Genomic DNA, 14,121 nt, shown 5'->3' on the forward strand with positions numbered 1-14,121 from the left:
GCCAGTGGCAATGTTGATGTGACTTTTCCGCAGGGCCAGCAGACTGTAACGCTATTTCCGTCTGCTGGCCCAGCGGAAAAGTCAAAATAGGGAGCCACATATACCGCCAGCACTGGCGGTTTAGTGGCGCCCGCGGTTTCGGCGGTCTTTCAGAAAGACCGCCGAAGTCATAATGAGGGCCTAAGTGCAGCCCCAGATGTTGTGATCTGAGCGTAAGCACCAAAGGCAATCTTCGTGCAGGTCTGTAACCGACATCCGACCTCCGCTCTCTCTCGACAAGGCTTGAAGCCTGATTTCATAGGCAGAGACACTGTTTCGCAACCAGACACAGACAATGAAATTCCTAGTGTAACCACACGGAGAGGTTGGAAAAAAACCCTTACGTGTCGAAGGTGCGGAAAAAAAGGAACTGACGTCAGTGAGGACTTCTTATGGCTCTGCTAACATCAGATGAAGTCGCATGCGGAGCCGTGCCAGTGTGACATCCTCAACGACGTGGACAGCCAAGAGAAAAAATTTCTGTTGAATGCTGGCGCATTGAGGGTATTCAAAAGGTGAGGAATCCACAGGTAGGTAGATGTATCCATCAGAAAGTGGTCTTACTCAGGGTCACCCAGGGAATGACATAATGGTCATCACAGGGATCATCATTAGGGCTAGTAATAAGGGTTGAATGGACCATATGGGCTGCCATGACAGGTGTGGGGGTACTCCCCAAATGACTATGGCAGCGACAGAGGGTGGTGCGTGAGCGTGGTGGATCAGGTGTAGGTGATGGAAGAGGGCATGCCTCAATGTTGCTTTGGTACTGCCTTGCGGAAGGGAGGCTTAAAGAAGGTTCACCTTTTAAAAGTCTCCGCTTGAAGGGAAGTGTCTTCAGCCTCCAGCGAAGGTGGCTTTGTCAAGCTCTTTCCAGTGATGTGGTAAACAATTAGATGCTTCTGCCTAGAGTTGAGCTCATCGTGGAGCCTTTGTAGGGTAGAGACCTCTGATTCATTGTATCCTGCCGCTGATGAGAGCTTCAGCACCTTTGGTGCCACCCTGAGGTACGAGCGGTGATGCTCACCAACCTTTAGAAGTGTAGGGCTCAAGGAACAGTTGGGATCGACACCCTTGGATTGAGCCTTGGTTGACGCTGAAGCCTTGTGGTTTCAGCCAGATCCCAAAGTTGGAAGGGGTCCTAGAATGAGTGGTGTTTTGTGTCCACGCTCAGAGCTCTTCGTCAGACTCCTTGGGGAGTGGTGCTGTACCTTTGAGTGGAACCATTTGTGCTTAAAGGTATGGGTCTCATGCTCAATGATGGACCTATTGATTGGGCAGGGTCCAATTCAGAAATGAATGAATGAATGAGTCTGTGTTGCTGGGATTTCTGATAGGCTAGCCTTTTCATCTTCCTCTGAGCCAAGATAGCTTCCTCCCGGAAGATAGCTGGAGTCTCAGAGGACACAGAGGGTGCATCCTGCGAGGAGCTGAGCGCCTTTCCTTCAATGCCTTAGGTTTTCTTCGAATGGAAGTCAAAGCAGAACTCACAGGAGGAATTAGTTATTAAGAGTGGTAATTAGGGAAATAGGCATGAAGTAGTAATTAGCCAAGAACATAAAGCGTTATGCTATAAGAGTTCCCCAAGCATCAGGGTTCTGAGGGGGGATCTAAAGCTTTGAAAAGAGGGGCCATTTTTAATGTGGAAAGGGAGGACATTCCATATTCACGGGCTGTTGCTTAAAAAGAATCTGTGTTCCTGAAGTGAGGAGTTGAGAGAGATCTTCTGTCTTTTTAGCAGAGAGAACAAGATCCTCCAGAAAAGGAAAGTTTCTGGGTGCAGTTTGGTGGTTCAGTGCTTTAAGGGTAAACCAGACAGTTCTCATGGTGCAGCATGCGTTGACTGGGAGCCATTTTGACCACATATGTGACAAACCTATAAAACTTTTTTTTTTAAATCATATTCTATTGGATTTTGTACTGCAAGAAAGCAGTACAAAACACAACATAATGTCAAGACTTAAACCCGAGACAAAGAACCAAGACACATATACCCATAACTCTCTCTCATTCCCATCCCCACCCCTCTAACAAGTCCTCTTCTCTCCCCCTAGAGCAGGATCCAGTCTGTCAGTTTGCATGGGACTACAGGCAGTTATCCCTTGTCAGTGCAGATTTCGGTTTTCAGTGTAGCCACGCTGCTATGAATGCCCCGTTATTCTGCTCACCCTCCCTCCCCCATATTTTTATGTGATTTTTTAGGACAGCCCCTAGCTTCATACACTGGTTTTTCCATACACATGCAGTGGTCCTACCCTTTCTGCCATGCAAGGGGGTTCATTTTTTCCAATGGGGAGCGATATCACGTTTTGCCACAGTTAAAACAAATCAAAGCAGTGTCAATTTCTGATGGGTGCCGTCAAGGTCGCGGTTAATGTGTAAGGGACTAATTTAGGTTCCACCGGCATACTGCATCGCAGGACTGAGCCCAAGCAGGAGAGGACCCGACCTCAATATGGCTGTATTTTACACAGCTCCACCTTGTGTGGAGAAAGCCTCCTTCCTGTGTCAAACATCTGAGTGCAAGTAGGGGACGATATTAGCTATAAAACATCTGAATGATTATGGTTTCCCAACAAAACATAATACATGCCTGGATATCATTTAAGTGCAGAGCGTTTTCTAAACCCAGGCACATCCTCTGAGCAGGACACAACTTGCTTTATAAAATCAATGTTATGAACCAGCACGTACCTCAAAGCGATGAGCTGTCCCATTGGAAAGCTTCAGCTGCATCAATATCGAAGGCTGCAAGGCCCGGGCCAATGAGCTGAAATACATCACATTGTTTTTATTAGGATAGCAGGGACACATGAGCAGCATATTGGGTAACAGAAAAATGGTGCAGCTTTGTTCACTACCATGAGACTGTACTACATTCTATTCAGGTATCACATTTTAGCTAGTCTACATTGGCAGAATCTGAAACACTGGGATGGGTATTCTGAGACTTTAATCAGACAATGCATTCTGAGAGTTGTGGTCCTAGTTCTCTTCAGTTGCATCAACAGGCCTTAAATTCTAAACCACTATTTTTTTTTAGAAGGATAATCCAAACAAGAGATGTGTTCCTTGTGACACTTACACATCCGGTAACAGTGAGCATCAGGGGTGCACCAGTGATGCACTTTAGAGTGATCTCTTGATGATACACTTCAGAGACGCAATGAGTGATTGGCATCCAAGGAGCAGTATAGATTGTGTACATGTAATTGTGTGCATGGTGGAGTCCCAGGCTGATGTGCAGTGTTGAGCAGCAATGTGCAATGGGGCCATATTGTGTTGTGTACAAGACAGGAACATATTGACGTCCAACAACAAGGAAATTGGAAATCCGTATTTGCATGATGGGATTTGAAGGCCTATCGACAGAATGTTAAAATCATTACCACAAGCACTAGAGTGTAAAGTTTTATTAAGTAAAATGCCAGTGATGACGGAAGGTGTCCTTGATCACAGGGGGTGCCTGGCAGCCACACACATGACTAGATGAATGGAAAATAAAATGAAAAAACAAACTTCAAATTTATAAGAATTTAACGTGTTATTCTGTTGCACTTTTCAAGTGAATAAACACATAGCAAAGAAGCAGGCAAGACTCATGTGAGCCCAGTCTCCTTCACCACTCTCAGTGGCAATATTATCTTTAGTGGATTCTCATGTTCGTTTTTTTTCTTCAAACGTTAACCTGAGATCCAACAAATAAAATCCCACTTCTGCGGACTACTGCTCAAGTTTGTCGCCCTCCCATCCCAGTTCATTAGGAAGCCGCTTGGCCTTTCTCTGGTTTGCCAAGCATGAGTGATTCCTGCGTGGCTCTGCAGAGCGCTGCATCAACGGGATGGCTGTGTGGGAGGAGACAACATAAAAAAAGACTATTAAAGGGTCTGACACATCAACTGCAGCACTTGAAACTTGCAACCGACTGAACAGTGCCCATGCAATAAATTGCTGTAACAGGACATACAAACAATAACAGAGGCTTGTTGAATGAACATTGATGCCAACAGGGAAAGCATGGCATCACTCAAATGGATTTTGTTAGGACTAGATTTCTTTCCCAAAACTGGCAAACCAAGCAAAACAACAAATGCGGTTACAAGAATACAGTGATGGAGGATGTACAAAAATGCCTCTTTTTGCATGATCACACCCAACGTTTTGGACTGATGCATCAGGTTTTTCGACCATGAGAGTGCATTGAGGCCTGCTAATTGATTGGCTTATACCCAATTAGCATAACTTTACTTACTTATAAGTCTTGGGCTGGCATCGGGGACAGAGAGGGGAGACCAGGTGCCAAACCAGTTTTCTGTGGTAGTGTAGCCCCAGGTAGTCACACCTCTAGGATGGGCTACCAAGCTCCACACTCCTAGAGAGGGGTTCTGCCATCTTGGGAGGGGGCAGAATAGTGCACTGTGGGATAGCTAAATGCCACCCAAAGCAGGAAGTCATCATCAGGCGGGGAGAGACCTAGTACCACATTGGGTAGTAACTGCTGCATTCCCCCGAATGCAGTTTCTGGGCATACATATGGCACCCCTTGCACCGAGACCTCATATCACATTTAAACTGCAGAAATAACTGAAGAAGGATTCTCCTGCTGTTCCCTGGATCTGGCAAGAAAGGGTGCACCAACTGCTGGACTGCACTTACTGATCCTTGGGCTAGCTAAGCAAGAACTGTGCCGGTGGTGCTTGGCTCATGGAAAACTCGCTCCTGAGCCCCAGACAGAAGAGATGAACTCCAAAAGTCTGTTGGCTGACTTCCTGTTACAGCACCAGGGCCACAAAAGCTGAAGAAGGCTACAACTCTCTGATCACCACAGACTGTCGATGTGCAGCCCGGACGACCAAGTACCAAAGCTCAACAGTAGCACCCAAGTCTGCTGGATCTGGGAGAGTCTCCAGAGCACAGTTTGCTAGCTCAAGATGGAGACTAGCCTTCACCAAAGGAGACCATTGGCTTCACTGTGATGGGAGACCCGTAGTCCAGCGGCAATTGGACTTTTTCTAGACCAAAGTGGACCGTGAGGGATATCAACCCCTATGACCAAAATTGTTTCACCTAGAACGTGGACTGAGGAGTAGCCCCAAGAAGACCCCCATAGACCGCACAGCATGCTCAGCATCTTATAGCATCTTCAGCATCCTGTATCCCTTGAATCACGACCACTCCATTAAAGTCTTTGGCAGTTTGCACACAAAGCCTAGAACTCTTGAGACCTTTTTGGTAACAAGGTTACTGTCCTACTACTCCTCATTAGTCCCCCTGACCTTCCCTCTGTTGGAATTGCTCACCCAAATTGGCCAGAGAAGTTGAACACCAATCCTTAAAAGTTTTACAAAGTTTCTAAACTTTCCGGTTACTAATGGTTGTTTGCATTTTTGAGTGAAAAGCTGTGATTTGTGATTTCTTTAAAAATTCATGTCTCCGAAAGACTCAGGTGGATTTTTTTTGGGTGTCTAAAACTTCATAAAAATAAGATCTATTTTAATAAATTAGTATTGGATTTATTTCATGTTGCATGACTGTTTTTTTTTTAGGTGGAGCCTAGACAGCACGCATGCACTGTCTGCAAAGACCTGCTGTATTCAGCAAAAAGGACTTCAATCCCACCTGCTGCTTACCATTGGTTGACTGCAGCGTTGCAGTTAGAAATGGGGTCTCTGGTTGGCAGTCAGTTTGCACTCTGTCCAAGCAGGGACCCTCACTCTAGTCAGGGTAAGGGAGATACACACTTAGGATAACAGCTGCTCACCCCCCTGATAGTTTCGCTGAAGTAGTCAGGCTTATCTCAGAGGCAATGTGTAAAGTATTTGTACAATCCCACACAGTGAAAACACCACAAATGCATAAAAAAATTATCTGATTTAAACAAGACCAAAAACGACAAAAATCCAACATAAACAAGCAAATTAACGCATTTTCTGATGGATACAACTACCTGTGGATTCCTCACCTTATGAATTCTCCCAGTGCGCCAGTATTCAATGGAAAGTTTCTTCCCAGCTCTGCATGTCGACGAGGACGTCACAATTGCCCCACTCCACGCAACTCGATCTGATGTCATAGTGGCAATAAGAGGTCCTCGCCGGCGTGCTGACATCAGTTCCCTTTTTTCTGTGCCTTCAAAGCATAATGGTTATCTCCTAGCTCTTGGGAAAAGCTACTGTTGTCAGTGTTGTTGTTACAATGTCTCCCCCGAGGAAATCCAGTTTTAAACCTTGGTGGGGGGAATCGCATATCTGCGACTGATCCACACAATGATTGCCTGTGGTGCTGAAGTTCTGAGCACGACGTGGAGGAGTATGGGTCCTGCCAGAAAATGAACCAGAAGGCGCTCAAGGAGAGGGAGGGCAAATTATTTTTGGCCAAGGCAAAGAAGGACAGGAGTCATCGGATGTCTTCTTCTGGAAAATCCTCGAAGTCAAACAAGAAACGGCGTCAACATCATTCCTGGTGTCATTCGGACAGAGGTCGGTCTCCATTCAGTTGGCGTCGTGGGAGGTGAGTCAGACAGTGACTCCACAGCAGAGTCCTCAGGCTTCTCCGGCACCGTCAGTCTTCGAGGTGGTTGAGCCTCAGGGAAGCCCTCGCTTCTCACTTGGAGCGCAGCCGGATGTTCCAGATCCGGCACCGACGCCGCAGGAGGAGCAGCGGTATCCTGCCTTCCCCACTCCGGGAGCGTATCCGGCAGCATTTCTGAATGCCATGTTTAATATCTTTAACACCATGGCTCCTGGTGGTGCACCAGCTGGTCCCACAGGTCCTTTGGCTTTTACATTGGGCGCGGCGGCACCATACAAGCTAGCGCCGTTTATGCCCTTTTATCCTGCGTAGGGTGTTGGTCCGGCGCCGATGGTATCGCCTGAAAGACTTTTGACGCTGATTTCTTCACCTGCTAGACCAGTGGAGCCGAGGACGTCGACCCAGGTTCGATCGACCCTGGTGAAGTGGCCCGAGAGTCCACGGTGCCGATGGATTCGGTTCCGGCACCAAATGAATCTGGAGATCAGGGTGTGTCTACTGGTCGTCAGTCAAGCTTGAAGCAGATGTCGTAGACGTTGGCGAATTCCATGTCGATGCTGAGATTAGAGGCCAGATTAAGACCTAGGAGAAGAGCACTGAGGCTCTTAGAGGAGCAGGAATATCACAGGCACCTGTGAGACTAACAGGGCTTGGACTCAGCAAGTGGTTTAGACACTTCCCCTGAGTGGGATCTAGCCTCTCCAGGAGAATACACAGAAGAGGCTGCCTCCTTTCATTCAGTGGTACGAAAGGCAGCAGAGTTCCTGGACCTCCCACTACCTGCTGCAGAGGTTAAGACAAACATCTTGACTGAGGTCCTGCATCCTGCTTCAGCTGCTGCAGAACCACTACTTCCTTTTAACAATGCTCTTACGGAGCCCATTCTGGAAGTCTGGAAGAAGCCTGTGATGTCGTCAGCTGTCAACAGATCAGTGGCAAGAAGGTACAGGGAGTCTCCGGGTGATCCTGGGTTCCTGTCACAACATCCAACTCCAGAGAGTTTGGTGGTCCAGGCTTCTTGCTCCTCTTGTTCGGCTCCAGGTTCCTACCCTGCTACATCTTCAGACAGGAAGTCCAAGAGGATGGAGCAGTCGGCCAAAAATACCTTTTCATCCTGCAGCATGGCCCTCAAATCTGCCAATGCGACTTGTGTATTGGGCGGGTACATTGCTCTGATGGACGCAGCTAAAACTGTGGTACCTGATCTGCCTCTAGAATTGCAGGGACTCCTGTCGGATGCGCAGGCTGCAGCTAGGCAAGTCATCCAGTCGGGCCTGGATACTACATACTCTGTGGCCAGGGCAATGGACACTTCCACTGTCACCAGGAGGCATGCGTGGTTGAGATCTTCAGGATTCTCTACGGATGTCCAGACGAACCTTTTGGACCTACCTTTTGATGGGGACAAATTAGTTGGAGCTAAAGCTGACTCTGCCTTTGAGCGTTTTAAGGAAAGCAGGGTTACTGCCAAGTCCTTGGGTCTGCAGGTTTCCACTACCACCCCATTCAGGTCTTTCAGAAGGTTTAGGGGGTTCGGGAGAGGAACTTCCTTTTGTGGGAGACCACAGTCGGCCGCCCGGCAGCCTTCAAGTCTGCCCTGTAGGTCCTTTAGAGGGCAGCATAGAGTTAGAACAAGAGGGTCCACCCAGCAGCACACTGCCTCCTCCGCTTCCTCAGGGGGGACGCAGCAAGGAAAGCAGCCTTAGGTCTCTGCCCATTATGTCTCATGCTTCTCCTGTAGGGGGAAGGTTATTTCATTTTCTCTGCGAGTGGAAGTTACTCACATTGGACTCCTGGGTACTCAACATTGTGGGGAAAGGTTATGCCCTTCCTTTTCGGGAGTTTCCTCCTCCTTTCCCTCTCTGTCCATCCTTTTGCCATCAAGACCATCTCCTGTTGTTGCAGCAGGAAGTTCTAGTCCTTTTATCAAAAGGGGCAGTGGAGTTGGTTCCAGAGCAGGAAAGGGGTCAGGGATGTTATTCAAGATATTTTCTGATCCCCAAGAAGGATGGTCGTTTGAGGCCTATCCTGGACCTGAGGGTTTTGAATTGGTTCCTCAAACAGGAGAAATTCAAAGTGCTGACCCTAGCGCAGGTGCTTCTGGTGCTGAACAAAGAGGATTGGATGGTGTATGTCGATTTAAAGGATGCTTACTTTCATATCCCTCTTCTGAAGTTGCACAGGAAGTATCTCCGGTTTGAGGTAGGGTTGCAACACTACCAGTTTGCGTTCCTTCCTTTTGGTCTTACTTCAGCACCTCGAGTCTTCGCGGAGGTGATAACGGTGGTTGCATCAAATCTCAGGAGGAAGGGAATATCGGTATTTCCTTACCTGGACGACTGGTTGATCAAAGCCAAGTCGCCTGAGCTTGTGCTGCATCACCTGCAGATGACAACCAGGTTGTTGTTCGATCTGTTTTTTTTGGTTAACGTGCCCAAATCTCACCTGGAGCCCTCTCAGCGGCTCCTGTTTATAGGGGCAATACTGGACACAACGTTGGATCGGGCCTTTCCTCAACCTCAGCGGATTAAGGACATTCAGGCGTTGATTCCAATGTTTCAAAATGGAACGGTTGTTCCAGTCCTCAAGGTCCTACGTCTGCTTGGTCTGTTCGCTTCTTGCATTCTGTTGGTCACTCATGCACCCTGGCATATGAGGTGGTGCCTCCGCAGGCAGTCGTTTCAACACACAGGGGATCTTGAGGAGTAGATAACGATCTCCAGATATGGTGCAGCAGATCTACGATGGAGGGATGTGGAAGGCAATCTTTCACAAGGAAGGCCGTTTTCACTACCGCCTCCGGTGGCCACGGTCATAATGGATGCTTCCACTTTAGGGTGGGGAGCACATCTGGGGGACCTGGAGGTCAAAGGTCATTGGTATCCAGTGGAACAGATGTTTCATATCAATCTGTTGGAATTACGGGAGATGCGTCTGGCTCTCAAGGCCTTCCTCCCCTCCCTTCGCGGTCAGTCAGTCCAAGTCCTGGCAGACAACACTACTGCGATGTAGTACATCAACAAGCAGGGAGGAGCAGGGTCGTACCCTCTCTGCAGAGAGGCTCTGTGGCTCTGGTCCTGGGCTCAGGACCATCAGATTTGCTTAGTAGCAAACCATCTGGCTGGAGTTCTAAACATGCGTGAGGACAGTCTCAGTTGGCATTTCTCGGCCGATCACGAGTGGGGTCTTCATCCAGATCTGATCCATTACATCTTCCAGATGTGGGGGTTCCTCAGGTAGACCTGTTTGCCACTCAGGAGAACGTGCACTGCCAGTCGTTCTGCAGCCTCCAGTATCAGGTGCAAGAAGTGTTGGGGGACACGTTTCAGATGTCCTGGAACGGCCAATTGCTTTACGCGTTTCCCCCATACCCTTGATTCCTCGGGTTCTGAGGAAGATTCGCCAAGACCAGGCCCAAGTTATCTTGGCGATAGCTCTGGATTGGCCGAGAAGGGTGTGGTACACAGACCTTACCCAACTTTCACTGTGCCCTCCGCTCCATCTCCCTCACAGGGTAGACCTCCTCTCGCAGTCGCAGGGGCAGGTTCTACACCCCTACCTCCAGAGCCTGCACTTACATGCCTGGAGATTGAACAGGGCAGTCTGAATTCATTTTCTCTCCCGCCAGAAGTGGTGGATGTTATTTTATCGGCCAGGCAACACCCCACCATTCTGTCTATGCAGGTAGATGGACGAAATTTGTTACTTGGTGTGGAGAGAGACAAATTGATCCCTTAAAGGCCCATTTATCTGATATTTAGCTTTTTGCACTTTCATTGGCACAGAAGGGTTGCGCAGTTGCAACGGTGAAAGGCTATTTATCAGTACTGTCGGCTTTTCTTTGCCTTCCTGATCAACCTTCCTTATTTAAGTCCCCTATAGTTCTTAGGTTCCTTAAAGGGTAAATTAACAAGTTTCCTCCCACTCCGTATGTTATGCATCAGTGGGATTTGAATTTAGTTCTCACTTTTCTGATGGGTTCACCGTTTGAACCTTTGCATTCTTGCCCATTAAGGCTATTGGTTTTGAAGACAGTTTTCCTCACAGCCATCACGTCTGCTAGGCGTGTGAGTGAGCTACAGGCTCTTAGTATAAAATCCCCATTCACCTCCTTTCATGCAGACAATGTGGTGCTGAGAACCAGAGCAGCTTTTCTACCAAAGGTAGTTATTCCATTTCATATGGGGCAATCCATAACACTCTCGTCCTTTTATCCTCCTTCCCATCCATCGAAAGAGGAGGAGAGACTGCATCGACTTCACCCAAGGAGGGCTTTAAGCTTTTATATTGAAAGGACCAGAAAGTTTAGAGTGGACGATCAACTCTTCATTGGCTATGTGGGGAAGAGGAAAGGAATTGCAGTCCACAAGAGAACACTGTCCAGGTGGGTCATTCTTTGCATTAAACTCTGTTATTCTTTGGCAAAGAAGGTTCCTTCTGTTGGTATTAGGGCCCATTCCACCAAGGCAATGTCTGCCACTTCAGCCTTGGCAAGAGGTGTCCCGGTTGCTGAGATCTGTAAGGCCGCAACTTGGATTTCCCTCCACACTTTTGCAAAGCATTATTACTTGGATTCGGAAGTTAGGAGAGATGGCCATTTTGCACGTTCTGTTCTGCAGGATTTCTTGGTGTGACCATTCAGGCACCCACCCTTGAGTGCGGTACCGCTTTGGGACTCTATTCATAAGGTGAGGAATCCAAAGGTAGTTGTATCCATCAAAAGAAAAGTTACTTACCTTCGGTAACACCTTTTCTTGTGGATACACTAGCTACCTGTGGACTCCTCACAGTCCCACCTGCCTCCCCGTTGCCTGTCTGGTCATACCAAGATTTCTTTGGGTGTATATGTATATTCGTTTTTGCTCCTTTTATTTGAATAAATATTATGTATTAAATTTGATATATATATATATATATATATATATAGAGTTTGTGAAGTCGGTGATCACCTGTTCGCCTCAAAAATGGAGAAAACTGACGTCAGCATGCCGGCGAGGACCTCTTATTGCCACGATGACGTCAGACGGAGTTGCGTGGAGTTGGGCAATTGTGACGTCCTCGTCGACGTGCAGAGCTGGGAATAAAATTTCCGTTGAATGCTGGTGCACTGGGAGAATTCATAAGGTGAGGAATTCACATACAGCTAGTATATCCACCAGAAAAGGCGTTACCGAAGGTAAGGAACTTGTTTTCCAAAGATTAAACTTCAATATAGTGCTTTGAAACACAAATGCTTCAATTTTGGGTTATCATAGCTTCGTGATGGAGTCGTTCCCAACAATCTGACGCCAATGGCGCCGGTCACAGAGTAATATGGACCCGCAGGTACAGTACCTTTTGAAAGTGAGGAAACAAGCCGGGTCACGGAGTTGGGGAAGCGAGGCGTCGCTGGATCTGGTATGGCATCCGTTCCGGTGCTGCCGAGGCATTGGTGCAAGGCATTGGGTCCTTGCTGTGGAGCAGTGGAGATGAGGCAGCGTCCCTGCGAAGCGTCAGTTCCTTGCGCTCCGGTGGGGTTGATGTCTGGCGGGTCAAGATGCGGTGGGGTGATCTCAAGGGGTCGCCGTCACACCACAGGGCTGTAGGCACCGTGGTGGAGTTGGGTGTTGTGGATGTCGGTGACATAGCACTCGACTCACGAAGACACGTGACGTCAGCGAGGCTGCAGCGGCATCATGCCTGCAATGTCAGTAGGGGTCGTTTCACTCTAGCGGGGACCACAGCTTCGGTTGCGGGCGACATTGCGGGGTCAGGCAGTGGCATCAGTCCAGGCGTCATCCAGCGTCGGTGCACTCGGTTTTTCTAATTTTTCAACCAGCTTACACTCCCAGGGGCCCAGAATAGGCACCACCTAGCGAGTTAGGGACCACAGCAAGTGAAACCTGAGGCTGGTAGATGAAGCCTTTGCTGTCCCTGAGACTTCCTAAAGGGAGGCAAGCTCAGTCCAAGCACTTGGAGGAACTTCACAAGCAAGATAACGTTTAAGGCACAAACAGTAACTGCAGGCCAAACCAGCAAAGCACACACAGCAAAGGGGCAGTACTCCTCCTCCAGCTCTTCTCCTTGGCAGAGCTCTTGATCCAGAAGTGTTCTAAAAGTCTGAGGTTTTGGGTCCATTCCGTATACCCATTTCTGCCTTTGAAGTAGGCAAACTTCAAAGGAAAGTCTCTGTTTTTGACAAGATCCTGCCTTGCCCAGGCCTGGCCCCAGACACACACCAGGGAGTTGGAGACTACATTGTGTGAGGACAGGCACAGCCCTTTCAGGTGCAAGTGTCGGCTCCTCCCTTCCCACTCTAGCCCAGGAGGATCCATCAGGATATGCAGGACACTCCCCAGCTCTCTTTGTGTCACTGTCTAGAGGGAATTCACAAACAGCCCAACTGTCAGTCTGAACCAGACATGGATTCCACAGGCAAGCAGAGACACAGAATGGTTAAGCAAGAAAATGCCCACTTTCTAAAAATGTCATTTTCAAACTGACAGTCTAAAAAACAACTTTACCAAAATATGTATTTTTAAATTGTGAGTTCAATATCTCTATCTGCTCTCAATGGGAAACTGCACTTAAAAGATATTTAAAGGCAGTCCTCATGTTAACATATGGGAGGGATGGGAAAAGTGAAAACAGAATTTGGTAGTATTTCAATATCAGGACATGTAAACAACCCCAGTACATGTCCTACCTTTTAAATACACAGCACCCTCCCCATAGGGCTACCTAGGGCCTACTATAGGTGTGCCTTACATGTACACAAAGGGATGGTTTGGACCTAGCAAGTAGTTACACTTGCCAGGTCGAATGGGCAGTTTAAAACTGCCCACAGAGACACTGTAGTGGCAGGTCTGAGCCATGATTTCAGGGCTACTCATGTGGGTGGCACAATCAGTGCTGCAGACCCACTACCAGCATTTGATTTACAGGCCCGGGCACATCTGGTGCACTTTAGTAGGGACTTACTACTGAACCAAATATGGCAATCATGGGAAAGCCAATCACCAATACAATTTACAGAGGGTACTTGCACCTTAGCACTGGTCAACAGTGGTAAAGTGCCCTGGGGAACAAAACCAGCAAAAACAAAGTCCAGCACACAGTCAAAAATACAAGAAGCAGAGGCAAAAATATAAGGGAATCCACGCCAAGGATGCCAGGTGTAACAGTTGCTGATCCTTGCTAACTTCTAACTGGTTCAGGCTTCCGATACCTCACTTCCGTTCTTGGCTCAGGAGCACCGGCCAAGAACAGTTTCCTTTTGCTTTAATTGTTTATCTGTTATTGGGGAGAACAATATTTTAAATTATTTCCTGCCTCTGCTTGTATGCGTTTACCAGAAGGGAACCTCGTGTTCCGATTTTGGGATGTTGTTTTACTTCCTGTATGCATTTACCTGACAGGAGTATTTGTATTTCTGTTTATTAAAAATGCTTTTTTAAGCACCAGAGAACCAATGTTATACTTATTTTGTTTTTTTAAGCACAAGAGAATCGATGCAGAGACTCAAACCAGGTTCCCCAGCTCCAAAGTAGCCTGCTCTGGCCCATATGCCAC

General features: G+C 47.8%; 1 protein-coding gene across 2 annotated transcripts in view; it reads right to left on the bottom strand.

Annotated features, from left to right (window-relative positions):
- The window catches only part of COMMD5 (COMM domain containing 5), a 175,924-nt gene that overhangs the window by 42,152 nt on the left and 119,651 nt on the right, over positions 1-14,121 (bottom strand). For both annotated transcript variants that reach the window (XM_069212384.1, XM_069212382.1), the window contains one exon: positions 2,734-2,809. In XM_069212384.1, the coding sequence (XP_069068485.1) occupies positions 2,734-2,809 (76 nt within the window). The remainder of the gene's footprint in view (positions 1-2,733; positions 2,810-14,121) is intronic.

This window comes from Pleurodeles waltl, chromosome 2_1 (genome assembly GCF_031143425.1).
Source record: "Pleurodeles waltl isolate 20211129_DDA chromosome 2_1, aPleWal1.hap1.20221129, whole genome shotgun sequence".
NCBI lineage: Eukaryota > Metazoa > Chordata > Amphibia > Caudata > Salamandridae > Pleurodeles > Pleurodeles waltl.